We start from the raw sequence: 18,331 nt of genomic DNA, 5'->3' as shown, positions 1-18,331 counted from the left end.
CTAATACCACTCCAAATCTTCCAGAGCCTTAGAAGCTGAACACTAGCAAAAATCCACCTTTCCCAGGCTTTGGTGGGATACTTTATAAACTTCTATCAGCTTCCAGTGACTTGAAAAAGTCACAATAAAAATATCAAAATAGAACATCTCCAAAGGACCATCTTACCCAAGCAGTAAGGGCTCTAACTGGTGATCAAATTGTGCTGACCAATAGTAGTGGTCAGATTTGTTCTAGTGACTAAATTTGACTAGGTCAAATGGGTATCAGCACAGTTCTCATCAACTGAGTAGATTATAAATGGGGGAAGAGACTAAAGAAACAATACTTAGGGCAAGGGATAGGACCTATAGATTTAAGATCACGTACATCTTTCACATTCTCCAATTACATGGGCAACCTGAGCTAGCTGTTCCTGTGTCATTATCTACATGTACAAGACTGAGCAATCATACCCTCAAACTCCTTATACTGAATATTCCCAGTTTCCTCAATCAGAAGGATGCTCATGGGAGCATACTGATAAGGGACACAGGAGGGTTGGGGGACATTCTTGTCCACCAGCTCATTGACAAGGTTTTGAATGATGGCATGATTGGGGGAATTGAGACCATGGTGTAGTACCCGAGGACAGGATCCCTTACAGTAGTTTGGGGTATAGTGATGAGGAGCAATGATCCAATGATCCCAGCCCAGCTGCTGGAAGGTGACTTTAAAAGAATGAAGGGAACATTGATTATTTGCTGACTGATTATTTGCAGACCCATATTTTTTCTGGGAAGAGTCAGAAACCCTAGGCAGGATGCTGCCTGCTTGCCGGACCCTCCTTAAAAGAGAAGATCCCCCTTCTAATATTTCCTCTAGTCCACTGGGAAGTTTAGGCTTCTGGCCACTTTTATGAGTATCATTAAAATAGAGTAGCACAAAGGCAGTGTCCAAAGGTGAAGTGCCATTCCATTGGATCCCAGGAACCATGCTACCTTTTTGCTGCCGACACATAAAGTGAAGTCTTAGGACCCTGTGACGCTTGTGATTCCAGAGTGTCTGCAGAATGTGTTGTGTGATGTCCATCTCTGTCCAGGCTTTAGACATCAGAGAAGGCTTTGAGGAATTTCTTCCTGAAGGAAAGTGGTTGGTTGGGCTTTGTGGGGCCCAGGGCTCCAAATGGCAGGATAAATTAAAGTGAGCTAGGTGGAGTTGTTGATGATAAACCACAGTGGCTCTGACTAGTTGGTATACTTCCTGCTTTGGTCCGAGAGGAAAGTCCAGGGTTTGCATATGCCAGGAACCTGAACACATAAGACAGAACAGGGTCAGGGGATTAGTGTCTTGCCTGGATATTGAGCCTGAAAATCCTTTACAAAACTGTTCAAGAGAAACACAGCTGTAATCAGCCCTGAAATTAACTCAAGGTAATAATATCTATCATTTGTTGAACACTTATGAATGTATAAGATGCTTTATATTTATCAAACTCTTGAATCCTCAATGGTCTTATGAGATACTTATTATTCCCATTTTGCAGACAAGGAAATTGAGGCTCACAGAAGCTATGTCAAAGGACACACACCCAAGTGCTGGATGTATCTAGGTGGTGAGAGCACTTTTGCTTAGCATATGTAAGGCCCTGGGTTCAATCCCAGCACCACAGAAACCAAAACCATGAAGGACACATAGCCAGTATATGGTAAAGTTAAAATGTGAACTCAAGCTGGTTGCCATTAAGAAAAGAAACTGTACCAGTGGCCAAGAAGTTGGTCAGGGGAGGGAGGAGGTAAGGGAAAAGGAAGTACTGTGAATGAAATTGATCAAATTATGTCATGTCCATGTAAAATGTGTCATGATGAATCTATTATGTATAACTATAGTGCACCAATACAAATTAAAACACTAAAGAAAGTAATTTTGTCTCACTTTTAGATCACTTTACAGTTCTAGACTCAGGGGAAAAACTCAAGCATAGAAGAGTCAATTATATTATTGACTACTAAAGGTGACTAAAAGACATGTTGAAACATACGTGGATTAAGGGTCCTTATTTCAGAGAGAACATGTGGTCTTTCGTTTCTTGGGATTGGCTCTGATTGCTAACCCACGGGGAGGTTGGGGAGGGGAACAATAGAAATCCATTGGATTCAACAAAGGGGAAGGAAGGGAGGGCGGGATAGGAAAGACAGTAGAAACTTGGCCCTAACTTTCCTAGCCTTGTATTTGTACACATGACCAGGAAACTCCACACAAGAGTGGGATCCTAAATAGAATAAGTTATACTTCATGTATGTATATTCTGCCAAAACATAGTCTACTGTCATGTGTAACTAAAGATAATAAAAAAGTTTAAAATATTTTAAAAGGAGTCCTTATTTCACATCACTATACAGATGCAGGTTTGGGGCAACAATTCAATATTGGGTGCTATTCTGTCATTGTTTTAAATCCAGGACCAAGGCACCATAGAATAATTATATCACTAGTGGGGACAGGTATTGTTGCTGTTTCTGTCTTTCAACAACTTCAAGAATTGTTTCTTGGGCTGGGGCTGTAGCTCAGTGGCAGAGTGTTTGCCTAGCACGTGAGAGGCACTGGGTTTGAACCTCAGCACCACATAAAAATAAATAAGATAAAGGCATTCTGTCCATTTACAACGACAAGTAGTTTTTTAAAAATTGCTTAAGTATCTTTTGGCCATTTCTCCTTTAACGCCCCATCTCTCCCTTTCCCATTCCTTTATAGAAATGGCTCTCCATTTTCCCCATTCTTTTTACCCTCACTTCTCTAAATACCATCTCAACAAGGCCTTGATCACCAATATTTTGTTTGCTGGCAAATCTATTAAAAACTACATGCCCCTTAGCAATTGAGAGATTTAATCCAAACTGTTGTGCTGACACCCAGTGGCCAAAGGGTAGGAAGGCTGGGCCTGCAGAGTTCCCAACTTGTGCTCCTCCCCCTCCTGGTAAAGGTCAAGAGCAAAGACTACAAAACCAGTCATCTCAGGAAAAGGTCTTCTCTCTCCTTACAAACATCTTAGTATTTCCACATTAATTTATATATTATTCATCTAACCTTGCTCCTCCACTGAATCCACAAGCCTGGGATTGTAACAGTGCTGGGGATTAAAGAGAACTCTTTAATATTTTGATGTTCCAGAATACTTCTAAAAGTTTGTATTCTAACTCATGCTTAACACACCCTCAGGATTGGGGCACTCACTAGCCATCATGCACACAGGCCCAAGCCAGGCCTGTGTTTGCTTTCTTATGTTATTCCACACTCCCATCTTACAATAATCTTTCCTAGAGGCCCACCCTGCCTGAAAAGGAACTCAACCCAAACCTCTAGCAGGCTGTCTAGTGAGGAACTGCCCTTTCCTTTCAGACCTTGACCTCACCCGTTTCCTGAAGCAGGGTGGGGTTGCTGAGGATCAGAGCCAGGAAGGGTCTGCTCAGAACTTTTCAGGGAAAGGAAGGACTCATACATCCCGTGTGACTGAATCTGTCATCTGCTTCTGGATCCTTTCCAGAGTCTCTAAGATACCAGTATGCTTCATAGTCGGCTGGGATATATGCCTAATTGTAGGCATCCTCCTTTTCAGCCTCACAGCATTAGTACAAACTTGACTTGATCTGCTTTGTGCTGCAGTTAGGAAAGGAATCTGGGGCCCTCCTCAGGGCCACTGAGACCCCACCTCTCACCAGCCTCATATCCTGCCATTCTCTGCAGTGCTCTCTAGACTCTAGCCAGAACCTCCTAGAAATCAGGGAAGTAGTTATTTGCCCACATATACTCAACCCAGATATAGTGCCTAGTGCTCAATTAAATTCTTTTGGGAATTCTTCCCTCTAGGCCTTTGCACATGTTGTTCCTTAAACCTAAGTCAGGTGTCTCTCCACTCTTCTCATGTCTCTCTTCTTAACAGACCTCAGCTCAAACGTTACCTCTTCAAAGATACCTTCACATAACCCCACGGAAAGAGATGACTTCATTGCTTTTCTCAATCATAACTTACTTCATCATTTGATAGCATTTGCCAGCATTTGCCACAAATTGCAACTTAACTGTTTGCATGTTTATCTCCCCACCAGAACACATGCTCCAAGCCAGTAGCTTTGCCTGTCTTAATCACATTTGCATGCTTAGCCCTCAGTAGGTGCTGAATACAATATTTGTTGAATGAATATCCACCCACACCAAGTTATTTTCTCTTTCCTAAATCAGGATGAACTTCTCTGAAAATGTAATCTTCTCCTTACTCCTCCTTTCCTAAGTTCCAGCTTAAATATTACCTTCTCAATGAGGCCTTCCAACATTCTCTCTGCTTCCATTTCTCTGCTCCAAATAGTGAGCCATTTTTTTGTGTGTGTGTGTGTGTGTGTGTGGTGTTAGGGATTGAATCCAGAGCCTTGTGCATGTGAGGCAAGCACTCTACCAACTGTGCTATATCCCCAGGCCTGAAGCATTTCTTCTCTGGAGTCCTGGGATCCCAATTGCTCATCCTCTTCTAAGCACTTATAACATTATGTGATTATTTATCTACCCATTCTATTATTCCAGAACCTCCTAGAAATCAAGAAAGTAGTTATTTGCCTGCATATACTCAACCCAGATATAGTGCCTAGTGCTCAATTAAAATCTCTTGGGAATTCAGCATATCATGTTGATTAAAAGCACAGGCTCTGGGACCTGAGAGCCTAGATTTGACTCCTGACTAACAATTACTAGCTGCGTGACATTGGTGAAGTTACTGAGCCTCAGTTTTTTCATCTATAAAATATTATGTTTATTAACCAACCTCATCTGGTAATGGCAAGGATTAAGGGTGGTAGTTTTGTACAGTATCTTCTGCAATGCCCGACACACAAAAAGCCCATGGTAAGAGATAGCTAGGAGAGTATTGGTTGTTTTACTTGGAAGATGAGTGTGAATTCTGTCCGTTGTCATTGGAGACTAGTGAAAAAAAAAACCCAGATTAATCTCATCAGGTTCTCAGGAGTTCCTTGAAGTTGATGGCTGCCTACATTCCCTGGAGAACCCTGCACACCTGCTGCTGTCCTGGAAGAGTGTCTAATGCAGATGTTCGAAGCAGAATTGAGCAAGATGGGGACAAAGAAAATCTGAAAGCATATTTGTTTCCAAAATCTCAAGGTCGCAGCATGGCCCAAATAGGAGAACTTCTTGGCCTGTTGGGATACTGCCCTTAAAGGTTTAAAAAGTTATAGACAGATTTTAGAATCAGACTTGAGCTCAAACTCCATCTCTGCCACCCATTGTTTGACATTTGCCAGTTGCTTTCTCTCTCCATGCCATAGTTTTCTTGTCTCTAAAGTTGTCAATTGCCCCACAACTACAAGTGGTACTGGCTTTTATTAATTAAATACTGTCACAGATGCTCGCATATCCTCAGGTGTTAGCTTTTCTCATCCTTTCTGAGGGCTTATAAGTCTCCCCAACACAGCATCCTGTACTACTTGCCTTCTAAGAGCAAACCACCACATAAACAGCCCTCCAAAAATGCAGCTCAATTACAGTTTTCACAGATAACAAGGTATAAGATTTTTATGAAAGAAAGTGGCTAACACATTACTCAGTCGTTGTGGGGAATGGAAAAGATTTTTCAGCAGGCCCCGAGCTAATCTGTTCTTAAGCTGGGTCCCTAAAGGAAAATAGGCTTGGAGCCAAGTTTCCTGAGCTTGCTGTCCTTTCAAAACCAGGGCATGGTGGTACATATCTGTAATCCCAGTGACTCAAGAGGCACAGGCAGGAGAATCACAAGTTTGAGGCCAGCCCCAGCCATTTAGCAAGACCCTCAGCAAATTAGTAAAACCCTTTCTCAAAATTTAAAAATCAGCCAGGTGTGGTAGTGCATGTCTGTCATTGTACAGCTCCACAGCCTGGTGCTGGAGGACTGCAAGTTCAAAGCCAGCTTCAGCAACTTAGCAAGGCCCTAAGCAACTCAGCAAGACCCTGTCTCTAAATAAAGCATGAAAAAGGGCTGGGGATGTGGCTCAGTGGTTAAGCACCCCTGGGTTCAATCCTCAGTACTAATAAATAAACAAATTAATTAATTGAAAAGGACTGGGGCCGGGCATGGTGGTGCACACTTGTAAACCCAGCAGTTAGGGAAGCTGAGGCAGGAGGATTGCAAGTTCAATGCCAGCAATGGCAAGGTGCTGAGAAACTGTGAGACCTTGTCTCTGAATAAAATACAAAATAGGGCTGGGGATGTGGCTCAGTGGTTGAGTGCCCCCGAGTTCATTTCCTAGTACCACCCCCCCCCCCAAATGGCTGGAGACTGATTTGGTTGTAGAGCACCCTGGGTTCAATCTCTAGCACCAAAAAGAAAAAGAAATGAAGCCATGCCTACATGCACCAGGCAGTGAGGCCTGACAGTAAACCCACAGATTCCTTGTTCTTTACACTCTTCTGCCCTTCTCCCAACTCTAGGGTAGAATGGGGACACCAGAACTCACCTCTTTTAGGCCTTGCTACATGGGCCAAAGGCCTCACCAGTCTCACCATGGTGGCTCTGATGGTGCGATTCTTCCTAGGACGTCCGTCGGGATCAACTGAACGCTGGTACAACTCCAGCATGTACTGTAGAGGATATACTCCAAGCTGTGGCTCCCTCTGCTGATTTTGTGGTTCTTCTTCTACCAGCTCGTGATACTGTGGCAAGGTAGGGAATTCCATGGGCAGGGGGATGATAGAGGGATGGTCTAGCTTTTCCATTTGGACCCCATGTTTCAGGGAGAGCACCAGTCCCCAAAGAAGTATTCTAAGAGTGTTGGGAAAGACCATCTTGACAGGCTTAGTGTTCAGACCAAGAGTTCCAGACCAAGCCCCAAAAGTGTCACTCTTATCCCTTTGTTTCACTCAAGTAACCACATCCAGTCTCTAGGACCAAGGATGGGACAAGGAATGAAAGAAAGGCAGGCCCTATATTGCTTCCCAAGACGACCTCCTAGGCCAAAGTAGGTCTCCTATAACTTGAGCTCTCAGCATCAAAGGATCAGAAAGAGGAGGTGGGTAAGGCAGAATGCCCTTCTCACTCTCTTTTTAAGAGGCTGAAGTCAACGAGCAGGACCGCCTCTCTCACCTCATCCAGAAGGAGAAAGAAAAGAGTAGGGACCTGCTCTGCCTCACAGCTGTTGTAAATGCCATCCCTCAATCAGACCTTAAAGGGCCAGAGTCCTCCTGCTTCCATCTCACTCCCATGCCTCTAAAGGCAGCATTTCCCAAATGTGGCCTACTGCTGACTCAAAGTGAAAATATCTGAGATGACTGTTAAGAATGCAGACTCCCAGGTCCAGACTCAAATATGGACTCTCTAGGGGTAGTAGGTTGAGTGAGTTTTTCTGAGGATTTTCTATGGCTACTCAAATGTGCAAATCACTGTGAGCATGGCTGCTGGAGCTTAAAGAAGATGATTTCCCAGGGTTTCTCAATCCTGACTGTAAAATGGAATCACCAGGGGAGCTTTAACTATTCTGGGTGTTTGGTATCATCCCCAGCCATCCTGACATAATGGGTCCAAGGTGTTACCAGTGATTTTGGATTGTTTTCTAAATTTGCAGGTGATTTGAGAACTCCAACTTTGAATTTTCTGGTTACCATGAGAAGTGTTGAATGGACTTCATCAGAGAAACCTGAGGGAGTGGATGATGAATCTGTGGGAGTTCTTCTACTCTAACCAATTTAATAGGATCCTCCAGGGCTGGGACTGTGGTTAAGGCTGCCCCAGGCCAAGATTCTGCAGATAGATGGTAGGAGTAGACTTGACATTGCCCAAGTTTGTTGGTGCTCTGGAGAAATGGTAGAATGGGAGGTCAAGACTGGGCATTAAGAGTTGATCAGTCTGGCCTGGATTTTGGGAGGCCTTTACCTCCAAACAAGAATATCTATGGACAGGCAACATGATTATGGAACAGCATAGACTTTGGTTTGGAGATTTTAAAATATTTTTTGATGGTGGAGGCTGGGTGGTCATTTGTTGTTGTTGTTGTTTTGATACTGGGGATGAACCTGGGCCGCTTAACCACTGAGCCACATCCCCAGTCCTTTTTGACATTTTATTTTGAGACAGGGCCTCACTAGTTACTGAGGCTGGATCTAAACTTGAGATCCTCCTGCCTCAGCCTACTGAGCCACTGGAATTACAGGCATGTGCCACCAGGCATGGAGGTTTTGTTTTCTTTTTAAAGACCAGAGGTCTTATTTTTTTAAAACCTATTATGCCATGCTTCATAGGGAATAGGTTCCAGAAGTTCAGCCTCTTCCCATTATTTCTCCCAAAGTGTGCTACTGTGGGTGGAGCATGCTGGCATTTCAGTTAAACTCGGGTACTCTTTGGCTTCCTTCTTTTCCTCCTCATTTTCTTTGATGCCTTTCAGGAAGGTATCTCGGCTTTTAGGCGTGCTCAATACACACATTAATTCTCTGGCAAAAATCTTGCCCTTGTTTGTTTGTAACAATGCTAACAGCATTCTGGGTAACATTATAGACTTCCAGTTCTGCCTTGGTAACATTTGTGGGGCATCCCTTTTCAAATAGCACCAAATCTATTGATGTTTCCGTATCACCTTTATTTTAAAGTCACATAAAGTGTGTGTCTAAAGGAACAAGACTGTATTGGTTGGGGGTTGGTACCAGGGATTGAACTCAGGGGCACTCGACCACTGAGCCACATCGCCAGCCCTATTTTGTATTTTATTTAGAGACATGGTCTCACTGAGTTGCTTAGGGCCTGGCTGTTGCTGAGGCTGGCTTTGAACTCAGGATCCTCCTGCCTCAGCCTCCTGAGCAGCTGGCATTACAGGCATGTGCCACTGCACCTGGCAAGTCTGCATTTTCTAAAAGGTCTAGAGAACACCATCCCTTAGGTGCCTCTCCTCTTCCTCTTTGCATTTGTCATTTTGGCATATTATTGCAAGATGGCAGTTCTGGCATCTTTGACTTGTTCCAGTTTTTAGAGGGAATGCTTTCAATCATTCTCCCTTTAGAATGATGTTGGCCTGGGGCTTAGGATAGATAGCTTTTACAATGTTGAGATATTTTCCTGTTATCTCTAGTTTTTCTAGTGTTTTGAACATGAAGGGCTGCTGTATTTTGTCAAATGCTTTTTCTGCATCTATTGAGATGATCATATGGTTCTTATCTTTAAGTCTATTGATGTGATGAATTACATCTATTGACTTCCGTATGTGGAACCAACCTTGCATCCCTGGGATGAACCCCACTTCGATTGTGGTGCATTATCTTTTTGATACATTTTTGTATTCGATTTGCCAGAATTTTATTGAGAACTTTTGCACCTATGTTCATCTGAAATTTTCTCTCTTTGATGTATCTTTGCCTGGTTTTGGAATCAGGCTGATATTGGCCTCAGAGAATGAATTTGAAAGTGCTCCCTCTTTTTCTATTTCCTGAAATAAATTGAAGAGTACTGGTATTAGTTCTTCTTTAAAGGTCTTGGAGAACTCAGCTGTGTATCCATCCCATCCTGGGCTTTTCTTGGTAGGATCAGATGGCGTCTCCTATTTCATTTCTTGAAATAGATTTGTTTAAATTGTGTATATCATGATGTTTCAATTTGGGCAAATCATATAACTCTAGAAATTTGTCAATGCCTTTGATATTTTCTATTTTATTGGAGTACAAGTTTTCAAATTAATTGCTAATTATCTCCTGTATTTTTGTAGTGTCCATTGTGATATTTCCTTTTTCATCACGTATGTTAGTAATTTGAGTTTTCTCTCTCCTTTTCTTCATTAGCGTGGCTAAAGGTTTGTCAATTTTATTTACTTTTTCCACTGCCTTCATAGTGTCCCAAAGACTTCAACACGTTGAATCTGTGTTCTCATTCATCTCTAATAATTTTTTGATCACCTTCTTGATGTCTTTTGCAACCCATTGTTCATTAAATAGCATATTATTTAGTCTCCAGGTGTTGGAATAGGTTTTATTTTAATTTTATCACTGATTTCTAACTTCATTCCATATCATCTAATAGAATGCAGGGTAGTATCTGTACTCTTTTATATTTGCTAAGAGTTGCTTTGTGGCATATTATATGATATATTTTAGAGAAGGATTCATGTGGTGCTGAGAAGAAATTGTATTTGCTCATTGAAGAAAGAAATATTTTTATATATGTCAGTTAAGTCTAAGTTATTGATTGAACTATTGAGCTCTATAGTTTCTTTTTTTAGATTTTGTTTGGAAGACCTATCCAGTGGTGAAAGAAGTGTGTTAAAGTCACCCAGAATTATTGTGTGGTCATCTATTTGACTCTTTTTTTTTCCTTGTTTCAGAAAGAGACCATCTAGATCTCATCTGTTTTTTTTAAATTTTTTATTGTTGGTTGTTCAAAACATTACATAGTTCTTGATATATCATATTTCACACTTTGATTCAAGTGGGTTATGAGCTCCCATTTTTACCCCGTATACAGATTGCAGCATCACATCAGTTACATATCCATTGATTTACATATTGCCATACTAGTGTCTNCTCTCCTTATTCTGTATATTGGGCATCTTCATTATAATGTGTCTAGGTGTGGATCTCTTATGATTTTGCACGTTCGGCATCCTGTAGGCTTCTAGGATTTGGGATTCTGTCTCATTCTTCAAGTCTGGGAAGTTTTCTCGTATTATTTCATTGAACAGATTGCTCATTCCGTTGGTTTGGACCTCTATACCTTCCTGTATCCCAATGTCTCTTAAGTTTGGTCTCTTTATGTTATCCCATATTTCTTTGATGTTCTGCTCATCATTTGTTAAGAGTCTCGCGGAGCTGTCTATGTTTTTTTCAAGTAGAAATACTTTGTGTTCATTGTCTGATGTTCTATCTTCTAAGTGTTCTACTCTGCTGGTTGTATTCTCAATTGAGTTTTTAAGTTGGTTTATTGCTTCCTGCATTTCTAGGATTTCTGTTTGTTTGTTTTTTATAACCTCTATCTCCCTGTATAGTTGATCCTTTGCTTCTTGTATTTGTTTATGTAATTCATTGTTGAAGTGATCTTTCATTGTCTGATTTTGCTGTCTAATGTCTTCCTTGAGACTCCAGATCATCTGAAGCATGTAAATCCTAAATTCTTTATCTGACATTCCATCTGCTGCAGCTATTACCTCTTCTAAAGTTGAGTTGACCTGCATTGCTTGTGGTCCTTTCTTTCCTTGTGTTTTCATACTGCTTGCGTTTCTTTCTGCTTGGTGAAACTGTTGTGTTATTGAATTTTCCCCCTATATATTTATATTGCTCTTGTATAGTTGCAAAGTCTCCCTTGCACGGGCAGGCGGTGGCTGTGCTCCTCCTCCAATTGGGGTGATCTGTCTATCATGCCGGCAGGCTGCTGGGCCCCTTCTCCAGGTCACGTGGTCTGCCTACCTTGCGGGCAATGGCTGGGCCCCTCCTCCAATAGCGGTGACCTGTCTACCACGCTGGCAGGCTTCTGGGCCTGTTCTCCAGGTTGCAGGTCTGCCTACCTTGCAGGCACGGGCGGCGGGCGGCGGCTCTGCTCTGCCCCTCCTCCAATTGGGGTGACGTGTCTACCACGCAGGCAGGCCGCTTGGCCTGTTCTGCCGGTCAGTCGCAGGTCTGCCTACCTTGTAGGCGCGGGCAGCGGGGCAGCGGCTCTGCTCTGCCCCTCCTCCAATTCCCCTGTAGGGTTTCAATACCTCTCCTTTGAGGTGAAGGACAATGTTAACAGATCACAGTATAAACAATACACACCCTAAAAACAAATGTTTGCTATTAAGACTTTTACAATTTGGTCACAACCTACAGAAATGGTGAATCAATTATTATCTACAATATACTCAGTAGGCTTGTAAAAGTGTTTACAGTTTCTGATGGTGGACAAAGAACCAGGGGGTGAGGAGTAGGAAGATGTGCTGAGCAAAGAGGAGGTGATAATATAGAATTATTATATGTTAGGAAGTGTGGAAGAGAAATCTAAAGAGGAAGATTAGTAGCAGGAGAAGAGAGAGGAAGTAATTTGGGGTGGATAAGTAAGTGGGAAGACAGTAGAGTACTGAAAACAAACACACATATGTATTAAGAAAAATAAAAAAGTCTAAAATAGTAGAAATTGGTGGGAAAAAAAGAAAGAAGGGACAACAAAAAAACAAACAAACAATAACATACAACACAACTGTAATATACTATTCAGATGTCCCAGTCCTCATAATCCTAATTCATGCAAAGTACTTGGTTTCACATATGTTGGGGATGTGAGGGTGGGAGAATAGAGGGAGAAAAAAAATTTAGGGCAGAAACATGGATTGATTTGGTTGGAGATCAGTAACTTTCCTGCTTCCCTTCTCATCTAATAGGTGGGGTCATCTGTTGTTAGCTGGTATCTCTGCCCTCAGGATGGTGAAGTTATCCAGGGCATCACTGTGCTGGGCTAGTGGCTGCTGGGGAGAAGGGGCAGTTAGAAACTGGGTACCTATCCAGCTGGAGTTTCAAACTTGGAGTTGCCCCCGCTGAAGACGGTGATGAAGGTGGCCCAAGATGGAGGTGCCTGCTTTCAGCGGTGGGGTGTCTGGTCAGGGTGGGGGGAGCCTGGCGATGGTGTTGGACAAGTTCAGAGGAGTCCTGTGGCATGCAGTGTGTGGCTGCTGGCTGGCTTCAGAGCCTGTGTGATGTTCTCAGGTGCAGGCAGGCGACTGCTTATAGGGTCCTATCTGCGCTACTGTAAAGTCCCAAGATGTCGGTGACCAGAGGAGCCCCACATTGGTAGATGGGGGTCTACTTGGGAATGGCAGCTGGAGATCCTGCATGTGAGAAGCTGCCATGACTCTTGTGTGGGAGCAGTGTCTGTGATTCCTCCTCAGGTGGGTGGCTGAAGGTTCTGCGCAGGTGCTGCTTCCAGTGGTTCCAATCGGGCACCTGAGCACCCGGTAGTCCTGCTTGGGTGAGTAGTTGGGAGACCTACTCTGATGCTGAAGCCTGGAGCTTTACTCAGGCACAGTGACGTGATTCCTGCACAGGAGCAGGAATATCGCTTGTAGAGAAGCAGGATTCTCACTACTTGAGTCCCAGGTCACAGAGCGACACAGAATGCTGCCTACCTCTGGCCTTCCATCTTGGATCCTGCAAGCATAGGCTTTTGAAATTCGATAGAACTATGCTTGGCTGTAAGCCTATCTCTAATCAGCAGTAATTTCACCTTTCCAAGGCAATTTTCTTGGCTTCTTTGGGGAGTGAGTCTCCTCACCTATAAAATGGAGAAAATCCATTTTACCTCACAGATGGTTGTGAGGACATAAGGAAATATTCTATGCTAATTGTATAAAATCTAATTAGACACATGACTTATGGTTACATGTTTGAAACTATTTTTTCCTTTCTCTTTTTTAAATTGATCTTAGGCCCTGACATATACTGTAAAACAATAGCCAGGGGTTTAGGGTGCCTCTAGATCTGGACTCAAATATTAGCTCAACAAACCATTAGCTGGGTGACTTTCAGCAAGGTTTCTCCCAGCCTTCTTCACCTGTATAGCTGACTTCTTCAGAGAGTTGTTGTGAAGATTGCATTGTACACATTGTTGTTATAAAAAATTATATAACACACACACACAAGTAAGGAATAATATCAGATGATTCACAGTGGGCAAACCCTGAATAGCAAAAATTGTATAAATATATATATAATAAAAATCAGAAAAAATGCAATTGAAAATCATACGATATGATTCCACATCTACTGGATTGGCAGTACAATAAAAGTCTGACTATTAAATTTAGAGTGAGAAAGAACATCTGTAATTATCTTATACTGCTGGCAGGAATGTAATTTGGAACAGTTGTGTTAAAGAGCACTTTTTGCATTGTCTCTAGTAAGGTTGAAAGTGTTCCATTCAGCAAAGCTATGTGTAGAGTAACACTTTTTAGATGTTTTTGTCAGTGACTCACCCAAATGAATACATTTTACATTGCATCTCAGAACAAACAGAAGCACGTGCACACACATATATACCTAAAGTAAATGTTTTCTGAAAAAATACTGATAACATATTAGGAGAGACAGTATATCATGATGTGTGAGAATATAGTTCTGGAGCTAGAATCCTAAGTTTAAATTCCAGCTCCACTATTTGTTATCTTGACCTTGGGCAATTCACTCAATTTCTTTGTGCCCCAGTTTCTTCATCAGTAAAGCAGAAATCATAGCCTAAATCTGCTTCAATTTTCTAATAGGTAAAATGAGATTTTTGTGGGGATTAACTGAGTTAATTCATAGAAAGCACTCAAAAGTGTGCCTGGCATAATGTAAGTATTAGATGTAGGTTAGTTTTGATTACATTGGATCCAAGCTGCATGCCCCACAAAGCTAAGTCTCAGCCTGATGCGATAGTTCCAGCCTTGTGAGCTGTGGAGGGGCAGCCAAGAAGCTCTTCTGTCCTCAGTATCCACACCATTCCTTCTTTCCATCTGAACCCTTCTCTGACTCACTGACATTTCTTTGTCATTTGACCTCTGCCTTTTACCCACTTAAGCATCTTATCGTTCTATTCAACATAAATGATAAAAGAATAGGTTGTCAGGACAACTAATGAGGAGTATGTAGGGTTTTGAGCATGGTTTTTGTCCATTACAGTGGTTTTGAATAGGGGTTGCATCTGTCAGGAATATTTCCCTTTAAATAGCCATGTCTTTAAGTAGCAGGCATCTAATATATGATCAAAGAAAGTACAAAGATAAAACATATCACAAAGTAAAGAGCAGGATTTGGGGTTTAATTCCTGGTTCTACTGAGACCAGAGATGATACTGGTGTTGAAAGTCACGTCCGAGTGCTGTTCCTGGTGTGGAAAATTGAACACCTAAGAGGGAAGATGGCGGCGAATGGAGTGCATCACCCCCGTGTACCGCATCACTGCGCAGGTGAATGACGAGTTAGAACGGCCAAAATCTAAAATTGGGGTGCACCGAAACCTAGAGGAAGGATTTCCATCACCAGAGGATCGGTTACTGGGGCTCAACCGCTAGTGATTTGTCCACCTGGAGATTCAATCTGTTTATTCAGTGGCCCACCCTGCTGCTAGAGACTGCGGTGTGCCGGGAAATGGAGTCCCTAGAAACGGTGACCTAGCAACGCACAGAAACGGCGCTGCAGATTCTGTGGGCTCCTGATGGCTGTGCCTTCACTGTGCTCCGGGCTGATTTCTGGGTTTGAGACAGGGAAGGAAGCGGTCCAGTTTTGTCCTCCACACCGGTCAGCCCACCGAGGAAGCCAGCGGCCACCATCTTGGAGAGCTGACGTCACCATCGCCAGTTTCCACAGATCCCAGCTCATTCAGCAATAGAACAGGTCTGTGGCATCTAGACCATCCCCCATACAGCGGGGAAATCGCATAAAATCTTTCCCCGGCTTTCCGGGGGCGTGATTAACAGAGTGAGCGTGAATAGAGGCATGGGGGAAGGGTAAAGGCATCTGACCTCCAACTCCCCCCTCCCACCAGCGGCGAAAACGAAACTGTCTCGCCACTGCTTGGAGGAGGGGCTAGCGGAGGGAATCAAAACAATAGGGGCCGGTTCCCAATAGCCATGCTCCACTTCCAGGAAACTGCAGGCCCAGAGTGTAGTTTGAACTGCTGAGAGGTATCACACTGGGAAAGGCCTGGCTGACAGGAGAAGCCAGGGGACTAGAAACCAGGAATAATCCTAAGCTAACAGGTTTTGAGAGACATGGGGCGGGGGAGCGGCCTCACACGGATTGTTTCCTACAGCCGGAGGGCAAAATCTTGGCCCGGAAGACACAGCACCACCTACTGGAAGCGAAGAAAATAGAAGCCTAACAGTGTCCCTTTTTTCTTTTAATTTTTTTAATAATTTTTTAATCTTAATTTTTTTCTTTTCTATAATTATACTATTTTTTAAATGTAATTTTTATTTTACTGCATTTTATTATTATTTTTTAATTATCATTTCCTTTTCTTTTCTATTCTTTTCTCTTTCTTTCCTCTCTCCCTCTCTCTTTCTTGGTTTGCTTCCTTACCTTTTCGCATCTTTCCTCTTAAGCATGACCACCCAGATTACATATAACTTACTAAATGCAAATAGATGAATACTACGAATCGGTCCATAGTCTGCCTAAGCCCTTAAGTACCCCCAAGTACTCCTGTCTACTCTCTTGTTAATATCTGCCTGCATTTGAGCAACCCCCCAAAGAAGCTAACGTATACTAACCTCCATACCATCAAAGCGCCCGACCTCAACATAAAATCCTAAGTTCAAACATCAATTCTATACATGCCATCAAATTCTGTAGACCTTTAATGAAACTAATGAATTTACCTTAAATCACAATTAAATCCAACATCTTTAAACATTGTCTCCCAACACAAAGGAGAGATATTGGAACTATAAAAACCAAAACAAATTTAAAGAAGAAAACAGAAACACAGCAGTCAAACAGAGTTGGAAAGTAATGTGAGCACCATGAAAAAACAAGGGAAAAAAGGATTACAAACAATGCAGGACAACTTAAATTCACAGGAGAACCTAGAGGCATCAGAAAAATGGACAGAGAAAGATCTCAAGGCATACCTAACTCAGATGGAACGGAATCTTAGTGAAGACATTAGACAGAAAGTCCAATCAATGAAAGTATACTTTGAAAACGAATTAAATAGGCAAATTCAAATGGCAAAGAACGAGCTCTACCAGAAGATAGAGATTGAAAAAAAAAATCAAACAGTAATCCTAGAAATGCAGGAAACCATAAACCAAATTAAAAACTCAAATGAGAATATTACAAATAGACTATATCAAATAGAAGTCAGAACATCAGATAATGAAGACAAAGTGTATCAACTTGAAAAGAATATAGTCAATGCAGAAAGGATGCTAGGAAATCACCAGCAATCTATTCAAGAGATATGGGATGTTATAAAAAAACCAAACTTGAGAGTCATCGGGATAGAAGAAGGTATAGAGGTTCAAACCAAAGGAATGAACAATCTATTGAATGAAATAATCCTAGAAAACTTCCCAGATATGAAAGATGGAATGGATTGCCAAATCCTGGAATCCTACAGGACCCCAAACATACAAAACCATAATAGACCAACTCCAAGACACATAATTATGAAGATATCCAACATACAGAACAAGGAGAGAATATTAAAAGCTACGAGAGAAAGAAGGCAGATTACATTCAGGGGTAAACCAATTAGGTTAACGGCTGATTTTTCATCACAGACGTTGAAAGCAAGAAGATCTTGGAACAACGTATTTCAAACACTGAAAAATAATGGATTCCAACCAAGAATACTGTATCCAGCAAAATTAAGCTTCAGATTTGACAATGAAATTAAAATATTTCACGATAGACAAAAGTTAAAAGAATTTGCGCCAGAAAACCAGCACTCTCAGGCATTTTGAGCAAAACACTACAAGAAGAGGAATTGAAAAACAGCACCCAAAACTAACATTGGGAGGTAACTCAGTAAAGGGAAGAAAAAAAATAACCCAAAAGGAAAAATGAGCCATATTAAAATAAATAAATAAATAAGCATGACTGGAAGTACAAACAATATATCAATAGTTACCTTAAATGTTAATGTCTTAAATTCACCAATCAAGAGACAAAGGCTAGTAACCTGGATTAAGAAAACAAATCCAACAATATGCTGCCTTCAGGAGACTCATATGATAGGAAAAGACATACACAGGTTGAAAGTGAAAAGTTGGGAAAAATCATACCCCTCACATGGTCCTTGGAAGCAAGCAGGAGTGGCCATACTCATATCGAATAAAATCAACTTCAAACCTAAGTTAATCAAAAGGGATAAAGAAGGACACTATATACTGTTAAAAGGAACCATCCACCAACAAGACATAAAAATTATCAATATGTATGCACCAAACAATGGTGCTGCAACGTTCATAAAACAAACTCTTCTCAAGTTCAAGAGTCAAATAGACCACAGCACAATAATTATCAGTGACTTCAACACACCGCTCTCTCCATTGGACAGATCCACCAGACAAAAGCTGAATAAAGAAACTATATAACTCAATAACACAATCAATAACCTAGACTTAACCGACATATATAGAATATATCAACCATCATCAAGTGGATACAGGTTCTTCTCAGCAGCACATGGATCCTTCTAAAAGATAGACCATATATTATGCCATAGGGCAACTCTCAGTAAATATAAAGGTGTGGAGATAATACCATGCATCTTATCCGATCATAATGGAATAAAACTGGAAATCAATGATAAAAGAAGGAAGGAAAAATACTGCATCACCTGGAAAATGAACAATATGTTACTGAATGATCAATGGGTTACAGAGGACATAAAGGAGGA

The 18,331-nt window shown here is 41.7% G+C and overlaps 1 protein-coding gene across 1 annotated transcript; it reads right to left on the bottom strand.

The window, feature by feature from the left end:
* Positions 1–421: 421 nt before the first annotated feature.
* Positions 422–7,123, bottom strand: LOC107159275 (bone morphogenetic protein 15-like). The gene is made up of 2 exons (XM_015505853.2): positions 6,469–7,123; positions 422–1,287 (listed from the first exon to the last, which is right to left on the bottom strand). Exons 1-2 carry the CDS (start codon positions 6,794–6,796, stop codon positions 422–424), a joined length of 1,194 nt encoding a protein of 397 aa, XP_015361339.1. The 5' UTR covers positions 6,797–7,123.
* Positions 7,124–18,331: the final 11,208 nt, after the last annotated feature.

This window comes from Marmota marmota, unplaced genomic scaffold (assembly GCF_001458135.2).
Source record: "Marmota marmota marmota unplaced genomic scaffold, marMar, whole genome shotgun sequence".
Lineage (NCBI taxonomy): Eukaryota > Metazoa > Chordata > Mammalia > Rodentia > Sciuridae > Marmota > Marmota marmota.
This window is presented reverse-complemented; position numbering and strand designations above follow the sequence as displayed.